Genomic DNA, 19,936 nt, shown 5'->3' with positions numbered 1-19,936 from the left:
GTTGTTCGATAACAGATTGGAGATGGTACTGAGAGGTGGCTGAGGGCATGCTCTTGGGTTTCAGGCAGCCTCGAGCCACATCCCGATATGCCACTCACTGCCCTGTGGCCCCTGCAGGCCTGTTTCATCCACTAGGCAGCCTCCACAGTGTCACTGGCCAAGGTGTGTTTCAAAGGATCCCAAAAATGTAAAAGATGAAGAATGTACACTCTGAACCCAAATTTAATGCACATGTATCAAAGGCTACATTATAATCTATAATCCAACCTATGCTTATTCAGTAATTGTATTGGTCAGAGTTCTCCAGAGAAACAAAACCAATAAGATATCTAGATATATGAAGAGACTTATTATAAGAAATCAGCTCACTCAGTTATAGAGATTGAGAAGTCCCATAATCTGCTGTTCGTAAGATGGAGACCTAGAGAGGCCGGTGGCATAATTAAGTCTGAGTCCAAATGCCTGAGGACCAGGGGAGTTGGTGATGTCGATCTGAGCCTGGGAACCAGGAGCACTGAGAGCAGAAGATTGATGTCCCAGCTCAGTCAGGCACGGCGGGGGTGGGGCGGGGCAGATTCCTCCTTCGTCCATTTTTTTGTTCTTTTCAGTTCCCTCAGCAGTTAGAGTGGTGCCACATTGGCGAGGACCAACTGCTTTACTGGGCTTGTCAACTCATGCTAGTCTCGTCTGGAAATGTTTAACCAAATATCTGGTCACCATTCAAGTTGACACATAAGATTAACCATCACAGTTATAAAGTATACAACAAAGTAGAAATCACAAGAGCAAAATAAAAAATATGTACATAATAGAACAATGAACATTCTTGTGAAATTTACATCAAAAAAGTTGTATTTTCATGGGGTTATGGAGACATTCTGATATATTTGGAATAATATGGTTTGGGGTCTTGAAAAGTAAAGGTGTCTACAAACAGAAAAAGATCTTAAATGTCCTCACACTAATGTCTCTATGCCTACTGCAGCTGTCAATTTTATGAGGTCATTGCAGGGAATAAATGAGCTACTACATATGAAATATACTATGGTGTCTAGCATGTAGGAGTCATTCAGAATGTTTGCTTAGTTATTATTTGCCAGGATTTTCTTTTAATGACTATATAGAAGGTTAAGTCAAGGCACGGTTTTCTAATTTTACATGTGACAGTCACTTGAGGAAGAGACTGTCACATGTAAAATTAGAAAACCGTGCCTTGACTATATTAGAAAGATTAAATATTTCTATGGTTGCTACAGAAATTAAGAAACCAATTCATTTTCCTAGACTTATCTTTATGCGAGGGTAAATCTGGATTTGGAATAACAATGGTTAATGGAGAGTTTTTAAACGTTATTAACAATGCAAGAGAATTCTAGAAATTCACACGTGAATGCAAGATATCATTCTGCCCCTTATAGCATCAAAGAGCTACTCCAAATGTATAAAAATAAACACCTTTACTTCAAAGTATAGGATATTGCCTAGCTCAGTTTAATTGAAAAACTAATATCCAGTGCAATTGTCTGTGATAAACTGAGTCTTAAATGATTTGAAAACACTTGGAAGCAGACAAATCAGATAATCACAATTTTTATGGCTAGAAAGGTTCAGCTGGTGTTGACAAGTTGTAAAGATAAAAGCTTACAGCAAAGTCAACAGCTAAATGTCTAGATTGGGTTGGGGATCAATGTTAATACTCAGAGTGTAAAAGCACTGAACTTCAAATGATCTCATACTGTTCTGTTTAACTTTTCAGGATAATAGTGAAGAACCTTATTGACTGCAAACCTTGTGCTTAATTGTCATTAGGCAAATATCTTATAGTCTTACAGTGTTTTCTATCATCTATCATTTCTACCACTGTTTAGATGTTGTAAGTTATGTGATTTGTGCCCTGACTGCAATAAGAGGGCTTCAGCTGATGTTTTTCCAAACATTTTCAGTCGGGTGACTATTTATGAGAGACAAGAGTCAGGCTGTGCCGTTTCTAGGCATCAATTTTTTTTTTTTAAGCCAGTGTAGAATTTGCCCCATGGCTTCACTCTGATCTCAGCAGGAACACTTTCAAAAGAAGTTCTTTGTTTTTTCAAAGGCTGTTTGCATGAGTTGATTCCATGCTCTCCTATTACAGAGCCCTAAAGGCCGTGGCAAAGTATATGTGTATTGGGTTGTATAAAGGATTCACTGCATTTAGCTGATTGTGCCCCCAGGTGACATATCCAACAGTCTCCAACCTCTGTTTGCTTTTTTCTTTTGTTTACAGGAGCCGAGGGCACAGTGTTCCCTAAATCTATAGAGACACCTAATGTCAGGGCAGACCCCTTCAAGGAACTAAGGTAAACGTCTGACTGTGCTTCTCATTGATTAGTTGGCTGCTTCCTTTCTCTGTGCAACTGGCTGATGGTCCATTTTGAATACATATGATGCAACGATGTCACCACACGGATATATAGACTGGGAGAGGTTAGGAAGGACTTGAAGATAAGCTGCAACCAAGAGGAGACTTTCTCTGAGGACTTAAAGTTAAGGGCTTGGAGGAAGAGGTTGTTCGCCTTGTAATTGTGAGATTGAGGATTTATGTTGTTGCATGTCTGTTTCCTGCTGTGTTTTGCAGCACCAGAGGCCTTCCGGTTAGAGAGCTAGTTGGTAGTTGGTGCTGATTCGCCCAAAGAAAAGCGGTGAATTCTAAGTATAGTACAGGTTTGTTTTTGTTTTTGTTTTTGTTTTCTGTGTAACAAGCTCCCCATTACCTGGAACGATCTGGTGCTAGAACGACTTCTGTGGGTATTCCACGTGCCGCTGTTAATCTTCAGATATCGATACACGTGTTGCCTTTAGCAGAAAAGGACTCTGAGATGCTGTGTACTTACCACTAACAACTATGGGAAACATAAAAGAACAGGAGATACACAGACAGACAGACATAGAGATATGGCTTAAAAACCAATCCTGCCACCAAAGGACCGTCCCCAACCCCCAGAAAGAAATATATACAAAAGTGGTATGCTGATACAAATAGGACTTTAATTTTTACCGTATACTTATAGCCATGAAGAATTTGGTGAAAACTGGCTTTCTTCATTTCTCATAGTTCTTTTGACTAAAACCAATCGTACATCATCATAAGTAGCGTGGAATAACTATTTCATAAAGACATCAACCATAAGCAAATGAAGTTGTGTTACACGAGTCACATTTATTCATTCACATGCAGTCCCAAGATCTATGCTTTGATAAAACAGCAATGGCCATGTTGGAGCTTGTGTCTCCTTAAACAAACACATTCTCAATAAGTAGAGAATATATCACCTCATTAAGAAAAAAAAAAATCGCTTTCTTTCAAGGCCTGTCAGCCTTTATGATATAGAGAAATAAATTGGGCCAAAGGAAGAGGCTAATTGGTAGGAAGTGAGAACCTTTTCTTAGCAAAATCCCACATACGATTGGCTGTATTTGTAAGATTACACACCACGCTGCAAGGTTTTACATTTTAGTAGAATAACTGTTTTCATCAGGGCTTCCAGATGCTAGATGTTACCTGACTGTCTATTAACCAGATGCTATGTTTCACAGTAGGCACTAAAGCTGGAACCTTCTAGGCAGATCCTCCCAAGGAAACCTGCGTTTGGGGGCTCAGAGCTCCTTCTCTGGGGCTGCAGTGAATCCTCTGTCTGTGCTTTCAGAACTCTTTCCAGACACCCAAATCGGTGGCCTGGGTCCCTTTCTTTTCACAGTCCTCCTTTAGGAACAGGTTTTGGTTTTGGTTTTGGTTTTCACAGAATTAGTAATTAGTGCTGATCAGCCCCAAGAGAAGTACTGTCTCAAAGAAACTGACCTCTAAATATAATATAAACTTTTTTTCTAGGGAACAGACTCTCCATTACTTGGAAGACTTGGGAAATATAAGGGCAAAGGATTTAGGCTCACTTTGCTTTAAACAGAAAAATAAATCGTCAGTAGTTAAAAACAAACCCAACCCACACCAAACAAAGAGACAACTCTCCAAGCATCAGCCCGATTTAGAGAGCCGTGTCCTGAAAGTTAAGAAACAGAGTGTTTGCTTACTGTATGCATCCTATGGGAAACTCTGGAACTTAATTTAAAAAAAAAAAAAATTAAACTTCCACAATTTACAAGGAAATTTCCTAAGTCAGTGCAATGAAATAAGGACTTCAGGTAGTTGCTGCATTTTTTGTTGCGTATTCTAAAATTATAGGTGTACTCCACAGGGGCTAGCAATACAATTTTCTTACAGGAAGCATACAAAGATTTTAATATGTAATTTTAAAACTGGTTTTTTGCTTGCATCTGTTCGCATCGTGGTGAGGCTTGATAACCTAAACTGAGTCAGGAGCCTAGAATGTGATAATTCAGCCCCTTCATCCTTCTGGAATTTTTAATGGCACTTTGTGGGAGAATCTTTGAGCAACTCAAAGGACAATGAAATGTGGGTGATAAATTAATATAGCCCAGTGTGTCTGTGAATGTGTCAAATTTGTCATTTAATGGTGCCACATTGTACTCCATGCTATTGATTGATACTGACTTCGGATATTGAGTAAATAGGTAATGAACTTGGTAACTGAGCCTTTTGGCCTCTGCCTTTACAGTTGGATCGGTTTTACTGATCCAGCAGATTCGCGCTGCTATGTCTTCGGGTCTTAGGAAAGTAGAGTCATCTAAGGAAGGTCGCTGGACTTGCGCATGCAGGCAGTGCTGAGTGAAATGAGCAGGCCACTCCTCAGTGGCAGCAGGATGGAGGGACCTACTGCAAACCTACTATGTGGCCTTGAGCTAATCCTAGAGCTCTGTGGTCTGTATAAAGCCAGGTCACTTCTATCTTCAAACAGCTACTCCCTTTATATTAACTTTTATTTTAAAATAATTTTATATTTAAAGAGTTGCAATTCATAAAGATTATTCCCGTGTACCATTCACTTGGCATTCTTTAATGTTAACATCTTACATGTCTAGGATATATTGATCAAAACTAAGAAATTAACATCATAGTCCTATAAGATCTTGTGTTACATAAGATTTATTTAAAAGGATACAATCACTTGAACGTCTCATAGATTTTTTAAAAATTCATAAAAAGAAGTCTAACAGAAAAATTATTTGCTGAGATGTGAATTATTGGATCTTTAAAACCCCAAGTGCAGTTAACTTGGAATGTTTTTAATGAGGATTTTTAAAAATAATAATCTACAACCAGATTTTCTTAGTCTTACTTAGGAATAAATTAAGATGCCACACTTTATACATAGACTGTCTTTTAAAATAAACAAGTAAAAGTTAAATGTCCATCCATGTCTCTCACTTATCTCCCCATCAATCAAGCATAAGAAAATAGCATCTACTTTAGACATCTTGTTTTTTGAAATAACTTGTTTCCTCAAACCCCTCCATCTCGTGGCTGCCAGAAGTTTTTTATTAATTTTCTTGAGTTGTTTATTGCTATTGTTGTTGGCTTGTTTGTTCATGAGAAGCAGATTTTAGGTTTCTGGCATTTCTTCCTAAAATATCTCAACTCTCAGCTAAAGAGCTGATAACTTCCTTTCTGTTAGGGTTTTGGTTTATAGCTTTTCTTTTCAGTTACTATAGTTACTATATTGGCAGTGTTTAAGATGTTTGTAAATAATCCAGGGTTGAGCAGAAAATCACAAAGGAGAGTTGCTTCCTTCCAGACAAATAGTAAGTGTGAATAAGGTCTGCGCCCAACACCCATCTCAGCTGGTGTTTGTTGACTTTGCCCCTGCGTGAGCTATTCTGCAATCATGACCTGTGACTCTAGAGTCAAGACTATCCTTAAACATATACCAGGCACTACACTTATCTCTTGAAATAAGAAAATCTCACTTTGAATAGAAACTGGATTTTCATAAATTCATGATTTTAAAATGTGAATATATTTAAATGTTCTCTTGTTCACCATATTTTCCCCCTGGAGTTTATATAAAGACAAATGGAAAACCCCCTGATCTTGGGCTGTGCGTGATTAGAGACAGGAAGTAAGCCATTCAGTTCTGCATATGTATTTTCTGTAAGAACAGAGCCCACTTTTGAATGCCTACCTTGTTCTAAGAGTTCTTTTCAATTTTGAAGTGTCCTTGCAGGATTCTGATCCTATAAGAACAGGAAATAGACTGTGAAATTCTACTTCCCCAGACCTAAACTAGGGCAAATGTACAAAAAAAGAGAGGGTGATATAGACCACTGTGCATATGGAGCCAATTCTGTTCCTCTAAATGTAACTACAGGTTTGAAGGAACCATAGCAAAGCAGGAAACCAAAAGGTCTTTATAGCAGAATCTTCATCAGCTGTTGTGCCGATGTACTCTTATTCTACATACAGTTACAAGAAGAGGATGACCCAAATTTTTATTTAATCGTAGATCAGCAACTGTTTACTAAGTCTTTCTTTTTTTTTCTTTTTTTTTTTTTGACATTTATTAGGAGTGAAGGCATGTGCTAAATAATTGGAATATAGAGATAAACGAGTACTTAAATAATTTTTAGTGAAGGAGAATAAGAAAGAACTAAACCCCAAAATATAAAATAATAAGATGAGTGGTAGGATAGATGTACAAACCAAGTCAGAGGAAACAGAATGACAAACTTGATCTAAGAGATTTAAGTAAGGCTGCCCAAAGGAAGTGCCATTTTAGTTGCAGGAAGAAAGAAAAGATAAAACCCAAGAAGTAGGCTTCAGAATTCATAAAACGTGGTTCTTTAAAGCCATTTACTACACAGGCAGGAGCTCAAAATATTGTCGTAGTTCCCAGGAATGTTACTATGTTATTTACAAAGATGAGGGTCTCCGGTTTTCTTACAGCAGTAGTATTCTAAGAAATTGTGTAAGGCAGTTTCAGATACAGTCACAAAAGGCTTAAAAGACTGTTCCATGTTTCAAAAATTACTACATAACATAATTCAGAACTGAAAGTTTCACTGATATTAAACCCATTTTACAGCCCCAAATAAATAAAATATTTCTTTGTAACTTTATTTTTTTCCAAAATATTACCAGGGTTCTGATAATAAAGCTGAAAAATTCTAAGATGTATCTATTACTACCAATATCTGCATGAAATTCTGTAGGATTTTGTTTTAATGGGTAGGTACTAAATCCAAACTCCTTTGGAAATGTGTGAGATTTAAAGTCTGTGTGTATCATAGAGAAACGAGGATTAGACAAGACTCCCACAGGCTGACAAAAATGAATTTCTTTCCTTAATTTTATTGTAAAATATCTGTAGCCAACTAAATATGTATTGGATCCTACTGATTTATAAATATAAGTGACCAGAACAGTCTGCCAAAAGCTTCAGCGTTCAATTAATTAGAGGCTTGGTAATACTCTTCCTCATTCTTGTCTCTATAATTCACGGTCCCAAAAATATTGGATCACAGTCGGATTTTTTTTTTTTTAATTATACATACACTCACATATAAGAGAGAGGGAGAGAGAGGATAGAGATGGAAATGGGAGAGAGAAGTTACATATTGAGTTTCTTAGCTATGGGTTCTCGGACGGGACAATACCATTGTGAAGGAAATCTTTAAATGTTCTCTCTTTTAAACGTTTTGCAGACTTGTTCTGTAATTTTTTTAATCTCCTCTTTCCATCTATCCCCTCTCAATATACTTAGACTAAGTATTTTAGTTTTGTGTTTATGGGATTCAGAATTATTTGATCATACAACACGAGTGTTCAGGTGATTCAAAAGAGAAATTAAAATATGTGATGGGCTGAATAGCAGCATAATTACTTAAGGGAGTCACAAAATAGAAGGATCAGAAAGCACCACCCATGTTGGTCAAGAGGCTGTGCTTTGAAGGTGTCCTGTGCTGGCTTTGGCTTTGGCCCCACTGCCTATCCCCTTAGTGAACTTGGGCAAGTCTCTTAGCCTTCTTAGCCCTAGTGCCTAGGATATGGGAAAAAACTAGTGAATATTAATTCAACTACTTTAGTCACTAGGAAGAAGGGCAAGCAGCTCTCTTTCCTGGGGGCTCAAGAACTCAGACGAGCACTCCTAGAGTTTTTTATTTCTTCAACCCGTAAAAAGTTTCCATTTAATTATGATGACCAACAATTGTTTTGTTTTGTTTTTTAATTAAGGACAAAACCAAAAAACTGGCACGTACTCCCATCTGCAATTAACAACATTTTGTGTAAAAGAAATGATGTTTCAATTAACAGAGTAGAAAAGACATATCCTTAGAATAAAAGACAGTCCCATAAATTGAATACGTTTAACGGTATTAACATGTCATTGTGTCGCCTCCATTTTGCCAAAAATGCTAGTGACTGCGTCATATTGCTTCTCCTTACACATCCCACATTGCCTGCCCTGAAAGACTGAAGATCTGAAAGCCACAAATTAGGACGTAATGAAGTCCCCTTGATTTTAAGGTTGTCCCATTCGAAATCCAGAAACTAATCTATCTTGGCCCTCGCGCCACACCGGTCGATTCCTTTCCGTCCCTTTTCTTCCTCTCTCTCTTGCTCCTATGTTCCAACACACTCTCATTGCTTCCTTTTTTGTTTTCTGTTAGTGTCAGTACCATAGCTTGAATTTATCTACATATTTTCTTCTTCCTCTTTGTCCCCAACCTTTCTTTAAGGTACCGTTTTCACCATGGTTCTCTTAGCAGTATATAGATGGAGAAACTAAAAGGGTAAAGAAACAGCGATGCTTCAATATTTGAGATATTTCCATATTTCCTTTTGCCTTAGTTACTTAATGTTCCTATTTTACTAATGTATATGCGTGTGTTTGTGTGTGTGTATAATTTATTTTATGGTGACACTGGTTAACAAAATCCAATAAGTTTCAGCTGTACACTTTAACGATAAGGCATATATATATATTTATGCTGTGTTCACCTCCCATAGTTAGATTTCTTTCCGTCATCACATATCTGACCCCCTTTACCCATTACCTCCCTCCTCTCTCTACCCTCTGGTAACCACTGGTCAATAGCCCATGTCCATGAGTCTGTCCTATTCATTTGGTGCTTTTAGGGTTATATCCCACATATAAGTGATATCATGTGATTTTTCAACTTCTTCTGTATGGTTTATTTCTCTTGGTATGATTATACGAGGTCCCTCCATGTTGTTGCATCTTTAGCCAGTTATCTATTGTAGAGCACTTCGTTTGCTTCCATGTCCCGGCCACTATAAATAATGCTGCTATGAACATCGGTGTGCAAATATCTCTTTGGATATGGATTTCCAAGTCTTTGGGGTAAATACCCAGTAGAGGTATTGCTGGATCATATATGGTAGATCAATTTTTAGTTTTTTGAGGATCCTCCATACTGTTTTCCATAGCGGCTGTACCAATTTGCAGTCCCACCAGCAGTGTATGAGGGTTCCTTTTTCTTTGCATCCTCTCCAACATTTGTTATTATTTGTCCTGTTGATTATAGCCATTCTAACAAGTGTAAGATGGTATCTCATTGTGGTTTTGATTTGCATTTCCCTAATAGCTCGTGAGAGGTTATATTTTAAAGATATTAAATTCATGTGTTCTGTATTCTACCACCCTCTACATTATAATTCTGCTGTCAGAGGACTGGGAAAGATAAACAGCAGATAATATCATGGGGGGAAATGAGGACGTAGGGGAAGTCTCATTTAGACAGGAAGAGGAAGTTGAAAACCCATCTCCTGATCTCTGGTGAATTGTGGAAAGAAGATAGGAAATGCAGGGAAAGCAAGTGGTGAAATATATGTCCTGATGACCTTTGTTCGCTCAGTCATGGAGGGAAGAAACAAATAGGTTTTAAGAACAGTCAAACATACAGGGTCATTGTGTGTTTCCATTTGGGTCTCTAGAAGGAAGCCAGCTTGCAGGGTGGTCTCACAACCCCCTGGCCTGTCAGGTGGCTAGAGAAGAGAAGAGGACCTGGGTCAGCACTCTTGAATCTCCTTCAGTTCCTGTGGGGGTGGGTGGATGGTGGTTGGGAAGAGAGGGTTTGCAGAAGCGTCTGTGCGGTGTTGAGAAATGCAGGAGGCTGACTGATGGGGCAGGCCGGCGGGCTCCCCGCAGTGGGCTGAGGGCTCACAGCTGACAGACAGTCTGGTTGGGGATGGAGGAGAAGACATGCCAAGACCTCAGATTCCACCAACACCACTCAGACCTGACTCAGTGGCTGCCGAGTTAGCACAGGGAGAACTAACCAGAACTTACTCACTGAGGACTTGAGCACAGCCTGCCGTAGCGCCTGATGCCAATCCAAACAAGCCCTCTGGAGTCTGAACTTCTCTGCTCCCGCCACCACGAGACCGCAGAACACCCCATATCCATGACGATATCCTAAAGAGGGAAACTATTTATCCCAATGAGAAAGCTGAAACTTTTTAATCAATCACAGAGAAAATACCAGGACAGAATAAATTTAATTTTTCCCAACAATTTATAAGGATAAGTTTGAGAGAAAAATGAAGTTAGGTAAGGTGCCATTTGCTTTTATGGATAAACTTGGTTTATAAATCGTCCAGCCTGCACTACAGGGTGTTATGCCAGCCACGCAGTATCTACGTGACTTTCCCAAGCTTCGAAAGCTGTGAGTCTTCCTCTCTGTGTCTCGTAGGCACCACTGGGTATGATAGAAGGAAAGAGCACGTTCAGAATCCATCACCAGGCACCTGCTATTAGTGATATTCCTTTCTCTTCAGGTCTTGAGCAGCACTGATTGAACTTTAGTCCAGATCTGAGCCACTAAACATACCAAAAGTGGTCCTGGACTTTTAATGTTTTAAACCAACAAGATACGGGGGGGAAATGCCCCTTCAACTAAAACATTTCACAAGCCTCCCTCAAAATCATGGCTAAACTGTCTGTGAAAGCTGCGTACCATGAGACACCTAATTGCCTGTTAATGGCCAACCCATTTTTATCTGAATTTGAGTGAGGCATTGTGACACATCGTTATTGTCATGAGACAAGTGGCTTTTATTTAAAAATTAAAGTTATATTCTTTAATATTTAACATAAGGGTTTAAAATGTGAAAAGGTGAAGAAGAGAAAAGGGTATGTAAAAGATGAAACCATTACAGGGGAGGGGTAATAAATCGCATTGTGCTTATGTTGTCAGGCCAACATCATAAAATAAAATAAGTGTTGACCTCTCAGTCTTTTGAAGCAGACTGGGCAAGTGTGTGGATCTGTTGAAATTCCTGAGTCGGGCCCACCTTCTACCTTCAAACGGGCCACAGTAACTTTATAATTGTTCGTATCCTGATTAAAATGTCAGCATCTGCCATTTATTATGTAAAATGTGTGGAGTAGATTGTTCTATTATTCTTGAAAAACACACAATAGCTTTTTAATCTCCCCCCTTTTCCCCTCAGTAGGAAGGCCCTGCTGGGCGTATAGACAGAAAATCTTCCTTAATTACTCCCTTCAGAACCTGGCTCCAAGCCAGTCTTGTTTTATTCTAATTATAACCTTTTCAAAACAGAGTAATGGGAGTTTAGAGGAACAAGCTGACAACAGTTTTTACCTGAAATTAGTTGAGAACTAGAAGTAATTCTTTTTTAAAAATCAGCCAGTGGACATTGTTTAATTTTTATTTTTTTCTTGATCTGGAAGTTTCCATGGTTTGTTAAATATAAATGAGTGAGACCATGAGACCTCAGAACTAGAGAACCTTGCTTGGTTTCCTTGACCATGGACTCTGCGTAAAGTTGGGCTAACCATCATTCCCTTTGCTACTCTTCAGTGGTTCCCACTGACTTGAAGATAAACCTTCGGAACAAAGGCATCCACACGCTGCCTTCCAGTGGTTGATCTCACTCTGCATGGCGGCCCCTGCCTCTCGTCTCCCATCACCCTTTCCACGCCTTCCAACCTTTTCTTATTTTTGTTTTTCCATCTGTTCTCTGTTCTCTATTCCTTTCATTAAACTTTTAATTCCTAATGTCATATTCCAGCTTCCAAACATTATTTATTCTGTAATGGTTCTCGTCCATAGCACCCTGTATTAATTTCCCAGATGTTCTATCTTTCCTTTGCTCTTTGATTGGGACTTTTTCAAATGGTTGGATAATTCATGGTTGTCTATTCATTTTTTAAGAGCTGAGCACTAACAGCTGAAAGTTTTGTCTGTATGAATAGGGTTTGTTGGGTGGTAGGCTTCCAAATAGGGTTATCAGGCTGGGATTTTTAGGTAGGTGACCCTGAATGTCAGAATCTGTAGCTCTTTGCTCTTGGCCTGGTCAGTTTCCCCAGGGAGGAGTCTTAATTGTTGCTCAGGATGAATTTGGTGGCCAGTATATTAAAGTAGGACCTAGGCGGTCTCACTCGTCAATGTGTAGATTTGTGCCTTATTTTCTGTTTTCAATATAGCATTGCTACCCTCAGTCATCCTATCACAGAGCCTAGATTTCAAGTCTTCCGTCGTGTGTGCCTTAGCCCGTTTGAGCTGCTGCGACAGAATACTATAGACTGGGTGGCTTGTAAATAACAGAAATTTATTTCTCTCCATTCTGGAGGCTGTAAACTCTAAGACACAGGCAGATTCACTGTCTGGTAAGAGCACACTTCCTGGTTCATAAGGAGCCATCTTCTCATTGTGTCCTCACACAGCAGAAGGGGCGAGGGAGCTGTCTGGGGTCTCTTTCATAAGGGCACTAATCCCATTCATGAGGGCCCCACCCTCATGACCTAATCACCTCCTAAAGGCCCCACATTGTCTCAGTGATTAGGACATCAACATATGAATTTGGGGTGGACACTACATTTAGTCCCGAACAGTGAGGGTGGCCAGGTCATGTGGGCCTTTCCAGTGGAGAAACAGGCTACAGTCTGACGGTTTCCCATGGCGACCTCGCCAGTCCTCCTGACTGCAGCCCCACTGCACACTCCCATCTGCAGGGATGCATGGTGACTCCCATCCCTGCACCGGACCAGGATCCTGCCGGGTTTGGATTAGCTTTTTCCTTGGTCTTCACCAAACCCATAGGCTCTTAGTTTTCAGTTTTCTGTCATCTTCTGATGAAGTTACTTTTTGTTTTTCTCTTTTCAACTTCCACAGCTCTGTCAGCATCATTCTTCTACTTTTGCTGCTGCTCTTTTTCTTTATCCTTGTGAGGTTTTGCCCTTTTTTTGGTTCATTTGCAGTCACTGCATTAACGCTTCAGGAGGGAGCAGAGGAAGATGTGTATGTTGAGTTCACTTTTTACTCAGAAGTCCTCTTCCTGGATTTGTAGACTTTTACCATTCTACCTTGTCTTTATTTCCTCTAGAGTGCCTTAGAGCCTTCACTTAGAGCCTTGCTAATACCTATTCTTGAAACATTTTTTCCCTAGTCTTTCTCGATAATTCTATTTATTTTTTACCTCTCAACTTAAACTTTACTTCCTAAGGAAATCCTTTCTGGCACACCCTAGGCTCATTATGGTCTGCCAACTACAAAGACATGTAACCCCTACACTTCATTATTGGAGTCACTGACTAGATGTCTTCTGCATTTGCCATTGCCCATAGAGGGGTTTAGATTAGATGTATCGTTACAGATTCTGTTTCCTCCAAAAGTGTGTGCGCTTCCAATTTGTAAAGAAGAGCCATCAAAGACTCCTAGAGTCTCTAATTTTGTCCCATATCTTTTTTTCTATTCATACTGTCATTTTCAAAAGTGAATAATCCATTCTTCTTTCTTTTACAAGCAGTTTCAAAACTTTTCATCCATGGATATGCAATAGTCACACTCCAGCAGAACTGTGCTTAACTTGGAGCCTCCAGCCTCCAGTCCCTATTCATTTTCTCAACCATGGTAATTCATAGAGGAATGCCAAGTCCCCATTCACCAAATTATACATTTTTATCATTACATCCTATTCACAAAGGAAGATGAGTTTCTAGTTCTTTGGATTTTTTTCAGAAATACCACCTGACTCTTTAATGACAAGTTTCCTTGCCCAGCATCTGAGCTCAGGCACACTCACTCCAGAATCACAAAGCACAGAGGAATTTAAATCCTTTAACAATCCAAGTGCCATACCCCTAACCTTGAATAGAAAATAGATGCTAATAAATTCAAGTTCTTAAAAATGTGAATTATAGTCATTTCACACTTACTGGCAGCTTCATGCTGAAGAAATAGCTTAAAACTTAATTATGATGCTTGTCCTTTCATTAAGTACAGATGACATTCCTCTGATAGAGTTCTGCAATGACATCTGAGTAAAGCAGTTGAGAAACTCATTAGTTATTCATGATGGAGAATATTGACTGTGTACTGATTAAAGGAAAGTGTCGACACCCTTCTTAACATGATGCATATGTCTATTAGTTTATGGTTCTCTCTGTGGTTCTCAGGGAAATCTCTTTGGGAAATGAAGAAAATGCCTTTTAGCCTTTGAATGCAGATGTACTTAGAAAATGTCCACGATGAGTAGGAATAAAATGGAAAGCAGGATGCCCTGAGCTTCTGATTACCCACCCCTGCAAATGACTGGGCTGTGCTTGAAGGCCATTCGTGGGACACACGACCATAATGGATTGGACATAGCACTTGAGGAGCTATTATAATGCTACATTCAGCACTTCGTGGCCCATTCTAAAGCTGGAAGTCAGTTCTTAGTGAATGATGTATGGAGGGTTTTGCTTTCTGTCACATAACAGTCCCATAACGTGGGCCATGCAGTGACTAAGTGAACACGTAAAGGCTCACCCCTCTCTCTTTGTGGAAAATATGGTAAAGTCTAACAAAAGGAGGATTTCACTCTTCTAATGACCTAGAATAACCAAAGAGCAAGGGTGGCAGAACCAAAAGTGTGTGATAGTGTACCGTAAGCGAGCAGTGTCTAGGTATTTGAAACAGTAGATCATCCCCCATGAAAGGCATGAGCTTTCTGTCGCTGACTCACAGTAAAGGGGGCTGTCGTTTCGGGATGGTTATGGAGATGTGTCAAGCATCAGAAAGAGGGAAGATTTTAACTAAATGACCCTCAGATTTGCTCTAACATGAAGATTCTAAGACTCAGGCTTCAAAGCACTGCTGCTCACAGACCCAATTTTACCAGGAAGCCCTCATTAAGTTCAATTTCTTTAAAAAGTTCTTTTTACTGAGTAGTGGGAGAACAGAATCTGTGACCAGCATTGATTGATTCCTTTTTATTTTTCCTTGGACTAAAGATGTTTGGAGAACAATCCAAATTCTTGTATTACTTTGCAAATTTCAAAGCCTTTTAACAGATACTCCCTCGAAAACTCGCTCAAGTGGGACGAGAGAGCTTGACTTCATTCCCATTGTAAGATGAGGCAACCGAGGGCTTGATGTGCAACACCTGTCTGTTTGGCAGAAGGCAAAGGCCCTATGCCTTCTGAGCGCTCAGAGAGGATCGGGGTTTTCCTTGGTGGGGCGGGGTCTTTAACACTGGCCGCAGCCCAGTGTAAAGGTTATGGGCAGGTCTCTCCTTCCAGACTGCCAGGCCTTGGATTCTTGTTTCGCCGCCTGCTAGGGTGCGACTATGCAAGGTTTTAAACTTTCTGTATCTGTTCCCTCATTTGCAAACAGGGTGATAAGAACAGCGCCAACCTCAGAAGGACTTGTAAGAACTAAATGACATATATGAACTACATCAAATATTGCCTAGAACTTAGGGGCTTACATGTTAATTCGGGGGCTTTGTTGTTGAAGCAACAGATTATTATTACTCATTCTTGATTATGGCCAAAGAATCTGTCCCATGATTGAGTAGTTTCGCTATGTCATATTTCTCATAGATAATGATCAGCAATAGGTTAATAGCCTATTTTGTACAAGTCAATATAATAAAGACAACAGTTTGTGTGAGCTGATGAATTGGCCCAATATGAAGGAAACTTACCCAGGCTTTTGAAATTTTCTTATAGCAAAGGCAATGGCCGTCTGTAGTAAAGCATGAGAAAGGAAAGCCTTGTCTCAAGAAGAGAAACACTGAGATTTAAACCCTACACAGAAAAGAAGCAGCAATAATCATTGTGGTTATAAATGAAAAGATTAGTGTTTTAAGCACTTCTACCACAAGAGCTTTTGAACTTTTTCTGAATTGCAGTATGGTGAGCAAAGGAGGTAGAAACATTGTTTAAAAAGAGAAAAGTATAGCATTTAAGGATCAAATGTTTTGAAATCCCCTAACTCTAACGATAGTGACCAAAATACTCCCTACTAGCTCTTTCAGCCATTCGTAGGAGGGAAATGGAAGCGAAATCAGCTTCAATGGAGGACCAGACTCAGCAGAAACTCTCAGACACAAGAAGCCTTGTCTGGGTATCTTTATCTTAGTTACTGACTGCCACTGGGCATCTGTGATTCTCAGAACCCCAGCAGGAGAATGAAATTACACGTTACACTCAAATGAAGTTGTCGTCTTTTTTTTTAATTTTTCCCATTGACATTTTTTATGTCATCCTAGAGATTGCCCATTTATTTTTACATGTATCCATAAAGTTTAAAGTTTTGATCCTCCATTAATTTGCACCTTATGAGTTATGCCGTTTTCTTCCCCCTGAAGGCCACAATGGGAACCAATTTTTCATGTGGCTTCAATGGATTTTTATCTCATAACCACAGGTTGCTGCCATTGAACTCTTGCTTCCTACCTGAAACCTATCGCTGGGTCAAATTAACTTGCAAGATATAGTGGTCGCTGTGGTTTTTCTAGTCAAATTAATTCCCTTTGGTAAGAACAGTTAGTTAGATACCCTGTGGCCATGAAAAGCAAACGCAGCAGTGTTTTTTAAAAGGCTGGTGTCACTTGACCTGACATTTCTGATGAGGTCTAGTAGACAAATAGCACACGGGTCAAAACGCTGTTGCCATGGGTTCTCTGGGGTAGCAGTTAAACAGGGTTAAGGGGTTCAGTCTGTGTCCTCGAGATAAGCTCAGCAGGGCTGACCCTTCGGTTTACGAATACTGCCACATTCCAACTGAAAAACTTGATAAGATCCGAGGACACAGCCTATAAAGTAAGGTGATGCAAACAAAGCAGCTTCGGAGTGCCGTTTCACACAGGTTGAACCCATCCCGAAGTCTTTGAGGTGACATTTGCTGCCAGAATCTGGACTTTTCCGCTGACTAGGGTTCTAGTTGAACTCACCAGGATAGACACATAAACATAACCCAGATGAATCCTTTTCTTCCACACATATTTGCATGCCTGCTGTGTGTCTGACATAAACACTAGGGACACAGTGATGAATAGGACAGCTGTCACCCTGGCCTCATGGAGTTTATCTTCTAGCAGGGAGTCTAACTACTCAGGCAGCCATCTGCATTCGAGGGAGCACATCCCTGTGCCTGGTACCGACCCGGTCCCTTTGCGTGTCTTACCGCATATCCTCATACCAGAAGAAATCCTCCTGGGAGAAAGCTCTGTCATTATTCTCATTTTACAGATGAGAAACCAGGGACTCATAAAGATTCATGGACTTGCACAAAGATGGTGAAGGAACCAGGAAAATAAAATCTTACTTTGCCTGACGTTAGCTTATATTCTTTCTGCCAAACCATACCACCACGCAACAGGAATCTGCTCTCAGCTGGAGGATGAAGGAGTTTCAGTGTTCATGTTGCATTTCTTATGCCTCCTATGGCATTGATTTGGAAAGTCTTTAAGATTTTCTCTTTGAGAAAAGTAACTTGAGGATGTAGCCAAAAAAGCATGAAGTTCAGCTTTCTGGTTATTGCCTCACTGACAGTCTGCCACAAGGGAAATGCATTACTACAAACACAACCACACCTCAGGAAAAACGCAGAAAAATTGATCTATAACATCTACTTTTTAGCCGCAGCCCATTAACCATTGGACCAGATACCACAAAGCGTGAAACACCAGTCTTCACAGCTTTTGTATCACGTAATTACTAGTCGTTTGTTCAACTGCTTATTATTTGTCTTCCACACTGGGTTGTAAATGCTAAACCAGAGATTCTCAACCTTTGCTTCATATCCGAACCACCTGAGGAGTATATAAATAATTCTGATTCCTAGTCCCCATCCCAACAACTAAATCAGAATCTCTAGGAGTGAGATTGATATTGTTTAGAGCCTGCCCAGTGACTCCAGGGAGTAGCCAAGGTTGAGAATTAGGTTCTAAGAGGACAGGTACTGAGGCCCAGGCCCACATCACACTACACACATTTGAGCATTGTAAACCCTGAAACGGTGCCTGGCGTATTAGTGGACACTCTGCAAATGTTTGTTGAATAAATGGGTGGCGGAGAGATGGAAGGATAGGTGTGGGAGTGACTAAACAAAGAAACCAATGACTGTAACACTTCCTGGAGTCGAGTAAGTTCTTAGAGTAACTATTAGATAATTATTTACAGTTGACCTTATAAGAGCGCCAGTTCTATATACTACTCTGCCAAAGAATCAGAAGTTTCAGATAAGTATATGAAAAAGTAAACAGAAAATTGCAGAGCGCTCCCATCCTCTGGAAGTGGAATTTACTTTGCCTTTCTTAATACCACATTAATCTCTAGTCTTGGCATACACTCATCTCCATGGCGCAGGCAGCCGTTACCTCAAAGGTAATGGTTCATTATTATTTCTTCAGTGAATCTTGTTTGTCTGAAGGAAGCAAAGATAACAAAGAGGAAATTATAGTTTGTGAGGAGTGATATGATTGCTTGTAAACCAAGCAATAAAAAGGAAGTGTATACAAGCAACTGAGAATTCTCTCTGTCCTCCAAATGCAGAAAAAGCACAGAGCGAGCAGCTTATGCCCTGCTCGCATTTTAATTGGGGATGAGAGAAAGATGCCGAAGTATCTTCCACGCTTGGACAACCCACTATTTCCTTGTTACAGCATTGATTATCCCCTGGATAAGTCTATGTAATGCCAGCGCCACGCTGGGCACACCAATTTTTATTCCATCTCTCGTACACATAAAAGTTTGAGCAGGTTTGTGTGTATAATAGGGGAAGTGGAAAAAACAATGGAGAAAGTGGCATTTCTTTGGATTTCTCCTTCTGTACCTAGCACTGCTTTGGCAGTATATGACTAGGTTGTCAGCCAAGATTATCCTGTCCCCTAATATCTTCCTAAGAGTGACTGATATAAAACAAACAAACAAAAAAAACTCTTTTTTCTACAGAATGAGCAAAATGTGATATCCTTAGGATCTCCTTCTAGTCTGATGATCGCCTCTAATTTTGAATATCTCTTCTGGGAATGTATTCGGTTTAAGACCATATACCATGCTGCTATGTACTGGAGACATAAGTACATAAATCTGTGATGCCCAGGATTTGAATTTCCCCTCCACACACACATATACAGCTGTCACCCTTGAGCAGTGCGTGACCGGAGCAACCATGCAGAGTCCCTGAGAGAATATCTCGTCATCCTGCTCAAGTCGTCTGTGTAACAACACGTTGATTGCACTTTGAATCCAAGCATTTTTTCTTTCATTTAATTTCCAACGAAAAGACTACTCACACAAGGCTCTGGTGTACACAGAATATTTTACTCAAGTTTTGAGAAAGCAAAATAGGCTAAAATTAAATACCGAATATTCTCATTCCACTAAGTCCCCAGACCACATTACCCAGTCCCTCTGGCCTCTCTAACCGTCTGTCTGTCTGTCTGTCTGTCTTCTTTCTTTCCTTTTCCTCTCCTCTTCCCTCCCCCCTCTCTCTCTTGCCCTCTCTCCCCCCACCTCTCCCTCTCCTTCTCTCCCCCCCTCTCTTTTTCTTTCCTACTCCCTCCCCCCTCCCTTCTCTCTCCAACTTTGTTACCTTCTTGGTAACTCAGTTTCCTACAGACCCATGCCCTTTGGGTTTTATCTCTCCCTCAAGCTGCATATCAAAGTGTTGTCCTAAACAAAGAGAATTCCTTCCCTAAGATAACTTTTAGGGCAAACATTAATACATTTTTTAAATCTTGCTACAAACATTTAAACTGGAATTAGGAGTTGTTCAGTATGTTAGC

The 19,936-nt window shown here is 40.0% G+C and overlaps 1 protein-coding gene across 4 annotated transcripts in view; it reads left to right on the top strand.

Moving 5' to 3' along the window:
• SGCD (sarcoglycan delta) overlaps window positions 1-19,936 on the top strand; it is an 811,202-nt gene that overhangs the window by 718,716 nt on the left and 72,550 nt on the right. For all 4 annotated transcript variants that reach the window (XM_016167092.2, XM_016167093.2, XM_016167095.2 and 1 more), the window contains one exon: window positions 2,264-2,336. In XM_016167092.2, the coding sequence (XP_016022578.1) occupies window positions 2,264-2,336 (73 nt within the window). The remainder of the gene's footprint in view (window positions 1-2,263; window positions 2,337-19,936) is intronic.

This window comes from Rousettus aegyptiacus, unplaced genomic scaffold (genome assembly GCF_014176215.1).
Source record: "Rousettus aegyptiacus isolate mRouAeg1 unplaced genomic scaffold, mRouAeg1.p scaffold_m13_p_7, whole genome shotgun sequence".
In the NCBI taxonomy this organism is placed as follows: domain Eukaryota; kingdom Metazoa; phylum Chordata; class Mammalia; order Chiroptera; family Pteropodidae; genus Rousettus; species Rousettus aegyptiacus.
Note: the sequence above shows the minus strand (reverse complement) of the source record. Positions and strands in the feature narration are given on the sequence as shown.